At 47.9% G+C, this 13794-nt stretch overlaps 1 protein-coding gene across 7 annotated transcripts in view; it reads right to left on the reverse strand.

Moving 5' to 3' along the window:
- GRAMD1B (GRAM domain containing 1B) overlaps positions 1 to 13794 on the reverse strand; it is a 126543-nt gene that overhangs the window by 72667 nt on the left and 40082 nt on the right. The window contains exon 1 of one of the 7 annotated variants that reach the window (XM_077189882.1): positions 4108 to 4384. The exons of 5 other annotated variants lie outside the window; for them this stretch is intronic. In XM_077189882.1, coding sequence (XP_077045997.1) covers positions 4108 to 4130 — 23 coding nt within the window. In that variant the 5' untranslated portion in view covers positions 4131 to 4384. Of the gene's footprint in view, positions 1 to 3635; positions 3656 to 4107; positions 4385 to 13794 lie in introns of those variants that run through there. One more of the 7 variants, XM_077189881.1, reaches the window with a different exon arrangement.

The raw sequence follows: 13794 nt of genomic DNA on the forward strand, positions 1-13794 counted from the left end.
CAAGCAATGCAGAAGGAACCACAAAAGAAGGAAAATCAGACGAGCAGAGTTTTACTCAGTATCCCATTTATGGGACATCAATTCAGCTACCAGCTTGTTTTTGTCCCTGCAACGCTCTTCTGGCATTAGATTTCCATTTTTCATCAAAGATCTAAATTAGTTTCCATCTCTGCTGGATCATGAACTCCCCAAAAGTCCTAAGAAGGAAGAGCAGGGCGAGCAGCAGAGCCTGAGATGGAAGGGGAGGGAAAGGCTGCTGTGGTTTTTTGGCTTTCTGAGATTTAAAGCTCCAGGCCTGGCTGATTACAGTCCCTGAGGAGCTGTGAGATAACAGTGATGTCAGCCTGGAGGCAAAAGCTCTCTCACAGTACCAGGTCACAACATCAAGACGGGAACAGCATTAAAACACAAAAATGACCAATTAAACCACGACAGCAGACTGTGATGAGGCAAATTGCTGCTGTCATCTGTCCTGCCAGCATCCTCAGGGGCTGCAGCATCACTGCTGCCACCAGCACACTGTGACAGCACAGCAGGTCCTTGCACGGTGCCACTGCCACTCCGTGATGTCAGCCAGCCCCCCTGGCTGTCCCAGCTGTGCTGCAGAGCCCCAGGGCCACCAGGTGGGGATGAGATCATTTTGGGCAGGGTGAGGTGGCTGCTGCAGGAAATGCAGGGTGTGCTGAGAGAGCAGCAGTGCAGGAAATGCAGGGTGTGCTGAGAGGGAGCAGCAGTGCAGGAAATGCAGGGCATGGTGTGAGGATTGAGGGGCAGCAGTGCAGGAAATGCAGGGCATGGTGAGAGGGAGCAGCAGTGCAGGAAATGCAGGGCATGGTGTGAGGATTGAGGGGCAGCAGTGCAGGAAATGCAGGGTATGGAGGGAGGAAGCAGCAGTGCAGGAAATGCAGGGCATGGTGAGAGGGAGCAGCAGTGCAGGAAATGCAGGGCATGGTGTGAGGATTGAGGGGCAGCAGTGCAGGAAATGCAGGGTATGGAGGGAGGAAGCAGCAGTGCAGGAAATGCAGGGCATGCAGAGAGGGAGCAGCAGTGCAGGAAATGCAGGGCATGGTGTGAGGATTGAGGGGCAGCAGTGCAGGAAATGCAGGGCATGCAGAGAGGGAGCAGCAGTGCAGGAAATGCAGGGCATGCAGAGAGGGAGCAGCACAGGCACAGCCAGGGGAGGCAGCAGGGCCTTGGCACTGCAGAGCTGCTCCATCCCAGGCTCCCAGCAGCTCCAGCGCATGCTTTGCTCTCCTGCCACTCCACTGAGCCATTATGCAACTCCAGCACAGCCCCAGAGGTCCCTGGTGTCCCACCCAGTGGGATCTGGTGTGATCCCACAGCACAGGATGGACGTGGGGCCTGAACTCTGGGAAAGGCAGGTGCTGCTCCCAAGGGTCAGGGCAGGCTGTGCTGCCGGCAGCTTTCTGTCCCTCCCTGGTACAGACAGACAGACAGACAGACAGACATCATGTGTCTCTCTGAGCATGGCTCTGGGAGGAAATGTGGGTTAACCCCAGCAGTGCTGCTCCTGCACCAAGCACCAGAGGATTTGTTTGCAGCCCATGCACTGGATGGTTTTCCTTTATAGAAATCCCAACCCTATAAGCTCATTTTGTATCGAGGCTGTCCAGCCCTCATTAAACACCCCAAGCAGGTTCAGGGAGCCCTGCATTCTTTCTGTGCTCCTCCAAACACACAGATTTGGGCAAAGCAGGGCCTGGAATAACATCCCTAACTCACCCCCCTGTGCTGGATATTGCAGCACAACCAAATAAACAAAATATCCCGGGGGGAACAGAGCGACAGCTGCAGAGATCCAGAATGCTGTATAATTAAATAAGGGAAGCAATCAGAATATTTAATTTTGGGACTGGATGACGAGGATGCAGGGCTTGGGTCGCACCTGTCAGGTGACTCCAGGAGAGCTGGGGGGAGCTGCTCGGGATCTTTATGGAGAACAAAGGGGCCCAGGAGCCCGAGGAAGGGAGAGGGAAGAGCGTCACCTACTGCAGCCCGGCCAGCACTTCCCCTGTAAGCTGCTTGTGTCCCCAGGAGGGCTCCGGAGCCTCCGCTCGGCCCCAGCCCGCACGGGCACCGGGGATGCTCCAGCCGGAGCTCCAGGAGCGCCGGGATGAGCTGGGACGAACTGGGACGAACTGGGAGCGTCACAGCGCTGTCCCTGCCGGGTTTGTGGGGATGCAGCGGGGCCATGGCACTGCAGAGCCGCTCCATCCCAGCGTTCCCAGCAGCTCCAGCACATGCTTTGCTCTCCTGCCACTCCACCGAGCTATTATGCAACTCCTCAGCCCAAATGCACAGCACAGAAGGCAGCGGATCACTGCGAGAGAGGGACTTTTTTTTAATTAAAAAAAAAAAAAACATGTAATATTATCAAATGCTAATATCTGTATCATTTGTACAGCCTGTGTGACACACAGCCATGTACACACAGGGAAAATTCAAAGGCTCTCAGTGTAATTAAATAAAAGACAGAATTAGAGAAATTAGAAAAAGAGATGACCTATTGAGTCATCCCTGGCTCGGCTCTGTCCCCTGGGGCCCAGTACAAGATGCTTCCTAGTGCTATACTGTGGTGCTTTTCTTTTTTACACAGAAAAAAACCAAAAAGAGATAAAATTAAAATAGCAACAATAAGTAAAATAACATGCAAAATAACTTTGCTGTTTTCTCACACTTTACAGGCGAGGATCTCAAAGCACCACATTCATCCTGATGCAAACTAGCACACTTGAGAAGGAGGCTGTTATTTCTATGATTGCTTCCTTTTTCATTGCAGAAAAAAAAAGGATTAAGGAAAAGAAACAGGCCTTCCCATTGCCCTTGTCATCCAATTCAAACCAAATTACGAAGTCACATTCCTCTGTTAACCGTGGAACTGTTCCCATCTGATAAAGTTCTGGTTAAATCAATTTCATCATCATAATTCAAAGCCTATTTATTCCAACTAAGTGGTTTTGACATATTGGAAATTCAAAATAGTTTTGATATACTCAGGATTCTACATAAGCCTTTGGTGGTCAGGTTTATATTATATTTTATATAGAGATATATAATTGTATCCTCTATTATATACATATATATATATATGTATGTATATATGTAATAGAGGATACAATTATATTATATATATATAATTGTGTATATATATACAATTTTATATATATATATGTAGGTAAATATATATATAATTGTGTATATATATACAATTATATATATAATTGTATATATATACACAATTATATATTTATATATATATATATTTTCCTACCCCTGAAAAATACAAACTTGACCAACAATTATATATATATTATATATATATATATATTTACCTACCCCTGAAAAATACAAACTTGACCAACAATTATATATTTTATATATATATATATATATATATATATATATATATATATATATTTACCTACCCCTGAAAAATACAAACTTGACCAACGAAATATCTCTGTGGGAATATTTCAGACACACACACACACAGAGCTTTGTCAATTGCCTTTCACCCACACAATGTTTTCTTTCACTGCCCACTTAGCCCAACCTGGCGAGTTTCTCCCCAAAACACCCAGGAATGATGAAAGAATTATGGAGCCCTGGGGTACCTTGCTGGCAGCTCCGGGCTCCCTGGAACTCTGCTATCGATGTCCTTACAGCACCACGCCAGCGAGGAGCATCCCCAAAATCCGCTGCTCAGAGGACAAGCCGAGCAGGAGCCATTCCACGCACGCAGCATCCAAACCACTTTTGTATCCCCCCACCTTTCTCCGGCAGGATGTGCCCGCGGTTATTTTCCTGTGTGAGCCGGGTGAGGCGGCTCGGGGAGCGGAGCAGGGCTGGGGGATGCGGCCGGAGCGCTCCGGGCATCGCAGCGGCTGCGGAGCCGCCGGACAGCAGCGGCCCAGCGCCGCATCCATCACCGGGGCCTCTCCCGTGCCTCCCTCCCCGCAGCCAGATCCCCCCGGCATTGCCGCAGCGGAACTTGGCGGATCCCATCCCTTTTTCCCCCATTTCGAGCAGAGAGGGGGGGAAAAGGGATCATCCTCCCCCCAGCCCTTCTCCGCACCGCGCGCTTACCAGGCGAGCTTGAACCCTTTCATTAGTACAGCCACGATAATCCGTTGCCCGTGTCCTTGTCTGCCCACTGACAGCTCCAGAGGTGCCAGCACATATTGGAGCAGCCCCGGGCGGCGAGCGTCCCGCGGGGAGCGCCGAGCCCCATGCGCCGAGCCGGGGCACGGCCGCCCCCCGCGCCCCCGGAGCCGCGGCGAGGCGCGCAGGGCTCCCCGCAGCAGCAGCGACGGCAGCAGCGCCGGGGGCTGGGGCTGAGCCGCCCCGCTCGCTGCCGCTGCTGCTGCTGCTGCTGCTGCTGCTGAGCATGTGCAGCAGCCGCGGGACCGCAGCGTGCCATGGCACCCGCGGCACGGCCCGGCCCCCGGAGCCGGCACACGGCCCGCAGCCCCGCCCGGCCACGGGGGTCCGCTGGTGACAGCCCCCGGGCACGGCAGGGACAGCGAGGGTCCATGGTGACAGCCCCCGGGCACGGCAGGGACAGCGAGGGTCCGCTGGTGATAGACCCCGGGCACGGCAGGGACAGCGAGGGTCCATGGTGATAGACCTGGGCATGGCAGGGACAGCGAGGGTCCCTGGTGACAGCCCTCAAGCACGGCAGGGACAGCGAGGGTCCATGGTGACAGCCCCCGGGCACGGCAGGGACAGCGAGGGGCTGCTGGTGATAGACCCGGGCACGGCAGGGACAGCGAGGGTCCGCTGGTGATAGACCCGGGAATGGCAGGGACAGTGAGGGTCCATGGTGATAAACCCAGGCACGGCAGGGACAGCGAGGGTCCCTGGTGACAGCCCCCGGGCACGGCAGGGACAGCGAGGGTCCCTGGTGACAGCCCTCAAGCATGGCAGGGACAGCGAGGGTCCATGGTGACAGCCCCCGGGCACGGCAGGGACAGCGAGGGTCCATGGTGATAGACCTGGGCATGGCAGGGACAGCGAGGGTCCATGGTGATAAACCCGGGCACGGCAGGGACAGCAAGGGTCCATGGTGACAGCCCCCAAGCACGGCAGGGACAGCGAGGGTCCATGGTGACAGCCCCCGGGCAATGCAGGGACAGCGAGGGTCCATGGTGATAGACCTGGGCATGGCAGGGACAGCGAGGGTCCCTGGTGACAGCCCCCGGGCAATGCAGGGACAGCGCCTGGATTTGGACAGCCTCGCACGCTTGCAGGGATGGGGCACCTGCAGCTTCTCTGTTCCGGGGTCTCACGCCCCTCACAGTAAAGAATATTTCCTATTATCCACTCTAACCCCCCTACTCTGTGTCATTGAAGCCACCCCCCCTGCCCCAGCACTCCATGCCCCTCTCAGTAATAAATATTTCTGATTATCCAATCTAACCCTACTCTCTGTCAGCATGAGGCCATCCCCCTTCCACTCCATGCCCCTCACAGTAAATATTCCCTGTCTAACCCTCCTCTCTGTCACTGTGAAGCCACCCCCCCTGCACTCCATGCCCCTCACAGTAAAGAATATTTCTGATTATCCAATCTAACCCTTCTCTCTGTCAGTGTGAAGCCATCCCATGCCCCTCACAGTAGAGAATATTTCTGATTATCCAATCTAACCCTCCTCTCTGTCAGTGTGAAGCCATCCCATGCCCCTCACAGTAAATATTTCCAAATATCTCCCCCTCCTCTCTGTCACTCTGAAGCCATCCCCCTGCCCTGTCACTCCATGCTCTCACAAAGCCCCTCTCCATCTCCCCTCAGCCCTGGCCATGCTTCCCCATTTGTGAAATCAGTTCCTGGGGCCAGCAAGCCCAGAAGGGGGTTTTGAAGGCCCCTCACACACGTGGGTCGTGCTCCCTTGGCCTTGATTTGCTTTTCCCTTCCAGCACAGGGGAGCTGCAGGAAGAGCCCCAGGGCTCTCCTCCCTCTCCCAGTGCTGCAATATTTGGTTGCTGATGCTTGGGGGGGATTTGCCAGAGCACCACTCCAGTTCCTGGCTATCCCAGAGCAGGGGTGAGCGATTGCTCGGGCCAGAAAAGAGAAATCCGTCCCTGCTGGGATGTGCAACCTGCATTTCAACTTGCACCCATTCCTCCTTGTCCTATCACCACAGCTCCTGACAAAGGTCCCGTCTGCAGCTTCCTGAAGGGAACAGAGTCAGACCCCCCTAGGATCACCTGAGGGCTGTGGAAATGAGTGGGAAAACTGAATTTCATCATGGAAAACTGAATTTCCTAGCAGAAAACCAAAATTCCTAATGGAGAACTGAATTTCCTAATGGAAAACTGAATTCCCTAATGGAAAACTGAATTCCCTAGCAGAAAACCTAATGGAGAACTGAATTTCCTAATGGAAAACTGAATTTCCTAGCAGAAAACCAAAATTCCTAATGGAGAACTGAATTTCCAAATGGAAAACTGAATTCCCTAATGGAAAACTGAATTTCCAAATGGAAAACTGAATTTCTTAATGGAAGACTGAATTCCCCAATGGAAAACTGTATTTCCTAATAGAAAACCAAAATTCCTAATAGAAAACCAAAATTCCTTATGGAAAACCAAAATTCCTAATGGAGAACTGGATTTCCTAATGGAAAACTGAACTTCCTAATGGAAGACTGAATTTCATAATGGAAATCCAAACTTTGTAATGGAAAACTAAATTTCCTAATGGAAAACTGAACTTAATGGAAAAGTAGATTTCATAATGGAAGACTGAATTTCTTAATGGAAGACCGAATTTACTCATGCAAATCCAAACTTCCTAATGGAAAACTGAATTTCTTCATGGAAAACTGAGTTTCCTAATGGAAATTTAAATTTCCTAATGGAAAACCAAAATTCCTAAAGGAAAACCCAATTTCCCTTAGAGAAAACCAAATTTCCTAATGGAAGACTGAATTTCCTGATGGAAAACTGAATTTCCTAAAGGAAAACCGGATTTCGTAAAGGAAAACTGTATTTCCTAATGGAAAACGAAATTTCCTAATGGAAAACAGAACTTCCTAATGGAAGACTGAATTTCCTAAAGGAAAACTGTATTTCCTAATGGAAAACGAAACTTCCTAATGGAAAACTGTATTTCCTAATGGAAAACAGAACTTCCTAATGGAAAACTGAATTTCCTAAAGGAAAACCGGATTTCCTAAAGGAAAACCGAATTTCCTAATGGAAAACGAGATTTCCTAATGGAAAATGAAACTTCCTAATGGAAAACTGAATTTCCTAATGGAAAATGAAACTTCTTAATGGAAAACTGAATTTCCTAATGGAAAACTGAATTTCCTAATGTAAAATGAAACTTCTTAATGGAAAACGAAACTTCCTAATGGAAAACTGAATTTCCTAAAGGAAAACTGTATTTCCTAATGGAAAACAGAACTTCCTAATGGAAAACTGAATTTCCTAAAGGAAAACTGAATTTCCTAATGGAAAACTGAATTTCCTAAAGGAAAACTGAATCTCCTAAAGGAAAACCAGATTTCCTAAAGGAAAACCGGATTTCCTAAAGGAAAACTGTATTTCCTAATGGAAAACGAAACTTCCTAATGGAAAACGAAATTTCCTAATGGAAAACAGAACTTCCTAATGGAAAACTGTATTTCCTAATGGAAAACTGAATTTCCGGATGGAAAACTGAAAGGAAAACTGAATTTCCTGATGGAAAACCAAGGCCTCTGGTGAGGCAGGGCCCAAGTGGCTGCTGTGGAGCTGAGCCAGGGGATTGCACCTGGCAGCTCTGGCACAGCAGAGCCGCTGCTGCAGCCTCTCCTATATCAGGACAGAGCCCCTGCACCCACACCCACAGGGCAGGGCCTGAAGGGAAAAGTGCCAAATGTTGCATTCCCACCCACGTTTCCTGCAATGCACGTTGATTTTCCCGGGAATTCTGGTTTATCTCGTGGGATCCCAGCACGCTGCACGCAGCAGGAGCTGGGGAGCGGGGCAGGGTATCTCAAATAATTTATAATTTCATTATTTATCCATAAAATTCTTCAAAAAGTGAAGCCTGGGATGGACACCCACGCTTTTATTATTCCACACAGCTCTGAAGGGGTTTGGGCCTGGGATAGGAACGGTCTGGACTGTAAATCCTGCAGGAATTCAGGGGTGGCAGAGGAAGGAGAACAGGCAGCTGTGTGTGAATAAAGATTCTGCTCTCTTGAAGGGCTTTAAATGGTATTTTGTCTATTTTTTTTTTTTTGCACCCACACCCCCATCCCCGTGGCTGCAGATAACGATGAGTGGACTGATATGAAAACTTTGATGTGTGAAATCACCACCCTTGTTGTGTTCTCTGCTCAGGGGGTGCTTGGGGCAGTTCCAGAGCTCTGCCCCGGTTTGCAAATCTTTCTTTTGACATTTTCTGAGGGAGTTCTGGGATTCTGGTGCCCACATCCCCTCTGCAAAGTGACCAATGTGGTTCCTTGCTCTCCTACTCTGCCTGATAACCACAAAGAGATTTTGTTTTTTTTCCTGGTTCTCCCAAACCCTGAAGAGATGAAGAGCAGCAAAGCTCCAGTTCTGAATTCAGCAGGAAACCACTTTTTGAGGGCTTGGATCATTCCAGGGTGGCTGAAATGAAACAGCATCTTGGGCTGAAGTTTGAGAAATTGGGGCAGTAACCCTGAAATGGGGAGAGCCCCAGGGCAGGCGGGGACATCCCAAATCCCTGCTTTGGGAATTTGCTCCAACAACAACTTTGCAATGCATTTTTTTTGCTTATTTTTAGACAAAAAAGCCCTCATTTAACCATAAAGTCAGGCACGGGCCTTTCCCCATGACAAACAGCATGGGAAAAACACCTTCAAACCTCACCCTGCATAATCCCAGACTCACCCTGAATAATCCCAGACCCTTCTTAGGTCCCACCTGGGCCAGGCTTTGGGCTGGGCTTTTCTCCAGGAGCAGCTTTGCAGCTGGGGCCTGCAGGTTGGCAAGGAGGGAGGCAGATCACAAATGCTGTAAAATGGGTCAGGAGACCTGCAAGCTTGGCAAATCTAGGACAGCCTAATGCTGCAGAGTCACATGTTTGGAAATCAAAGCTCAGGCAAGAAAGGTATTAAGAGATAAGCAGTCATGCACTTTTCCTTTTTTTAAAAAATTTTCTTTTTTTTTTTTTAAATCCAAATAATGCGAGGGGTGGGGGAATGATCAAAGGAAGGAGATGGCTGGGAAGGTGTTTGTTTAAAATCCTCCCAGCAGGAGCCTTGGAGGGACTGTGGATCAGGTATTCCCCACCCCAATCCCAGGTTCTGCCTGATCCATCTGTGCCAGAATGAACAAACCCTTCACTTTCCCCCTAATCCTCTGCATTTCACTATTCCAGTGAGGGGAAAAAGGAAAAAAAAAAAGGTATTAAAATTGAAAGAAGGCAAGCCAAAAGCAGCTGTAGGTATCAGGAGGGAGGGGCTGTGCACAGCCACCTCCTCAGAGCTAAGAATACCCATCAGTCACAGGCAAGATGAATTCCAGATTAATTATCTACCTACTCCAGCCCACTAAAGGGGAAAATGGAAAGAAAATACCTGTCAAAGCTGTGGCTGGAGGGTTCAAAGCCATTTCTAGCCCCTGTTTGGGAAAGGGAAGCTCAATAAATCCCTGATTCTCACCTCTACAAATCCCTGATTCTCACTGCTCTGTGCAACTGCAGGTTGTAATTCTGAAAATGATTGTGAAAAGCATCATTGGTATATTGTCCTCATCTGTGTAAATGTCAATTGAAGTGGCAAATATCTTTCATGATCATGTTTTGCATTTAAAAGAGCTTTCCCAAGGCATTGGTATTTGGGTAAAAATTCTTTTTCCATAGGAAAAATTAAAAATAGGCATAAAAAAGGGTAAACACTGGGTTTCCTTAGAGTTTGTTTTGATGTTTTGTGAAAATAAACATAATAGCTGGGCTGAAGAGCAGCTCTGAAGGATGTGCAGGTGCCCTCTCAGAGCCAGAAACACAAATTTTCACCATTTTCACCCTTCCTACAGGATCTTAGACCAAAGGTTCATTTTCCCCTCCAGCCATAAAGGCTGCAAATCCAATGATTTTATCAGAATGCCATTTGGATTATTGAGGGTGGGAATCTCTTTTTTTTTTTTTTTTAAATTAGATGCATCATTTGCTCAGCACAAATAAATAATAATAACACGAGTTCATGTGGTTGTGTTGTCCTGCCTCAGCCCTGTCCTTTCTCCCAGGAAAAAAAATTCTCACAAACTTCAAAAAGAATTCAGATAATTTGGACCCTGGCCTGGTGCCAGTAACATTTTGAGTATTCCTGGTCCAGATGAAGAATTCCATTAATAAAACCTCCCCTGGGGCTCCTGGCTGCTTCCAGGCCCAGTCAGGAGGAGGAAGTCAAGCAGCAGCAGAACACACACACACAAACACTAAAAACAGCAACAAAGCCAAAACCAGGCAGAACTTTCTCAAAACTGAAGGGAAAATTGGGAGATCAGGGGCAGAAGAAAAAAATAAAAAGAGGGTTGGAGAAACAGACAGGATGTTTTCCTGAGCTGTGAGCACAAACTATCGTGGATTTTAAAAGTTAGGTCACAAGGAATACACAAAACCAGAGTTATTTTGTTTTTCCTGGCCTCCTACTTGGATGAAAGCAACATTGATGGTGCTGTCAGGATAAACCAGGGCTGGACATGGCCTCTGCAGAGGCAGGGACAGCTGCACCAAGGGACAGGCAGGCAGAAAAAAAAGGCAAAAAAAAGGCAAAAAAAGGGCAATTTTTGCACAGGATATTACCACGGCCCCAGTCAGGGCCTGGGGGGAAGCTGGAAGCACAGGGGCAACCACAGAAAGTAAAAGTTGAATATTTAGCACTGTTTCATTCACACACAGCTGGTTTGTCCTTCTCCCCTCACAGAGACTTCTCTGAGCAGCCCCAGCCAAGGGCTGCCTGCTGAAAGCCAAGGAAATCAGCTCTAAAAACCTCTGAGATGCTGCAAAAAGGAAATCAGCTCTAAAAACCTCTGAGATGCTGCAAAAAGGAAATCAGCTCTAAAAACTTCTGAGATGCTGCAAAAAGGAAATCAGCCCTAAAAACCTAAAAACCTCTGAGATGCTGCAAAAAGGAAATCAGCTCTAAAATGCTCTGAGATGCTGCAAAAAGGAAGTCAGCTCTAAAAACCTCTGAGATGCTGCAAAAAGGAAATCAGCTCTAAAAACCTAAAAACCTCAGAGATGCTGCAAAAAGGAAATCAGCCCTAAAATCCTCTGAGATGCTGCAAAAAGGAAATCAGCTCTAAAAACCTCTGAGATGCTGCAAAAAGGAAATCAGCTCTAAAAACCACAGAGAGGCTGCAAAAAGGAAATCAGCTCTAAAAACCTGAGATGCTGCAAAAAGGAAATCAGCTCTAAAATGCTCTGAGATGCTGCAAAAGGGAAATCAGCTCTAAAAACCTAAAAACCTCTGAGATGCTGCAAAAAGGAAATCAGCCCTAAAAACCTCTGAGATGCTACAAAAAGGAAATCAGCTCTAAAAACCTCTGAGATGCTGCAAAAAGGAAATCAGCTCTAAAATCCTCTGAGATGCTGCAAAAAGGAAATCAGCTCTAAAAACCTCTGAGATGCTGCAAAAAGGAAATCAGCTCTAAAATGCTCTGAGATGCTGCAAAAAGGAAATCAGCTCTAAAAACCTCTGAGATGCTGCAAAAAGGAAATCAGCTCTAAAAACCTAAAAACCTCTGAGATGCTGCAAAAAGGAAATCAGCTCTAAAATGCTCTGAGATGCTCCAAAAAGGCACCTTGGCTGCCTTCCCTCAGCACCCCCTTGCAGCTCAGGACAGGACACGTTTCCCCCAGGATGGAGAGAGCAAATCAGCTGAAATATCTCCACAACTTCCTAAAATCCAGAGGATTTCTCTGTGTGTTTGCAGGGCAGAGAAGCAGAACCTTGCAGTGCCAGGGGTGAAATTTTCCAATCTCCATTTCACCTGGGCAGTGACCCCTGCTTGCCCAACAAGCTCCACATTCACCTGATTTTTTTTTTTTTCTCCCCCTTCTCCAAGAGTTTAATTTGCTTTTCCCAGGCACTCAGCAAGGAGCAAGCAAATCAGCTGGAATATCTCTCACAACTCCCTAAAATCCAGAGGATTTCTCTGTGTCTGTGCAGGGCAGAGAAGCAGAACCTTGCAGTGCCAGGGGTGAAAGGAGCTCACTGATTTTCCAATCTCCACTTCACCTGGGCAGTGACCCCTGCTTGCTCGACAAGCTCCACATTCACCTGATTTTTTTTTTTTCTCCCCCTTCTCCAAGAGTTTAATTTGCTTTTCCCAGGCACTCAGCAAGGAGCAGGGATGGAGCAATGCAGGGGTTTCACTTTTGGCAGGCCAAGCACAGCTGGAGGTGACACAGCCCCGTGTCCCTGTCCCACAGCCGCTCTCCGAGCCCACCAACAGCTCCAAAAAGCCCCAAAATGAGGATGAATAATGGATAAAAATTGAATTTCTCCTTTTTTTTTTTTTTTTTTGGTGGGAACACACCATTCTCTGGCATGGCAGGAAATGCCAGTGCTTGAGCCAGCCTGTGTGGTATTTCCTTCCTGCCCCAGGATGAAGGAGGAATTGAGAATCTCAACTTCGTGTTCTTAGAAGGCTAATTATTATATTATATTATATTATATTATGTTATGTTATGTTATGTTATGTTATATTATGTTCTGTTATATTATGTTATGTTATATTATATTATGTTATATTATATTATATTATATTATATTAATGCTATACTAAAACTATACTAAAGAATAGAGAAAGGATACAGACAGAAAGTTACAAAGAATTATAATGGAAACTCCTGACTCCTTCCAGAGTCCCAACACAGCTTGGTTGTGATTGGTCATTAAATCAAAACAATTCACATGAAACCAATCAAACATGCACCTGTTGGATAAACAATCTCTAAACCACATTCTAAAACAACAAAACACGGGAGAAGCCAATCAGGTAATTCTTGTTTTCATTTTTCTCTGAGGCTTCTCAGCTTCCCAGGAGAAAAAATCCTGGGCAAAGAGGATTTATCAGAGAATGTGACAGTGACAAGGCTGGAAGGTGCCTCAGCAGAAAAGGAAGGACACGAAGGAGAGGTGGGTGACACAACGGAAGGGTGACACAGTGGAAGGGTGACACCAATGGAAGGGTGACACAGTGGAAGGGTGACACGATGGAGAGGTGGGTGACATCAGTGGAAGGGTGACACCAATGGAAGGGTGACACCAGTGGGGAGGTGGGTGACACCAATGGAAGGGTGACACAGGGGAGAGGTGGGTGACACAGTGGGGAGATAGGCGACACCAATGGAAGGGTGACACCAATGGAGAGGTGGGTGACACCAATGGAAGGGTGACACCAATGGAAGGGTGACACAGGGGAGAGGTGGGTGACACCAATGAAAGGGTGACACCAATGGAGACATGGGTGACACCAGTGGAAGGGTGACACTGTGGGGAGGTGGGTGACACCAATGGAAGGGTGACACCATGGAGAGGTGGGTGACACCAGTGGAAGGGTGACACCAATGGAGAGGTGGGTGACACCAGTGGAAGGGTGACACCAATGGAGAGGTGGGTGACACAATGGAAGGGTGACACAATGGAAAGGTGACACAATGGAGAGGTGGGTGACACCAATGGAAGGGTGACACAATGAAGGGGTGACACCAATGGAAGGGTGACACCAATGGAAGGGTGACACCAATGGAGAGGTGGGTGACACCAATGGAAGGGTGACACCAGTG

The sequence above is a fragment of the Agelaius phoeniceus genome, chromosome 23, assembly GCF_051311805.1.
Source record: "Agelaius phoeniceus isolate bAgePho1 chromosome 23, bAgePho1.hap1, whole genome shotgun sequence".
NCBI classification, from domain to species: Eukaryota; Metazoa; Chordata; class Aves; order Passeriformes; family Icteridae; genus Agelaius; species Agelaius phoeniceus.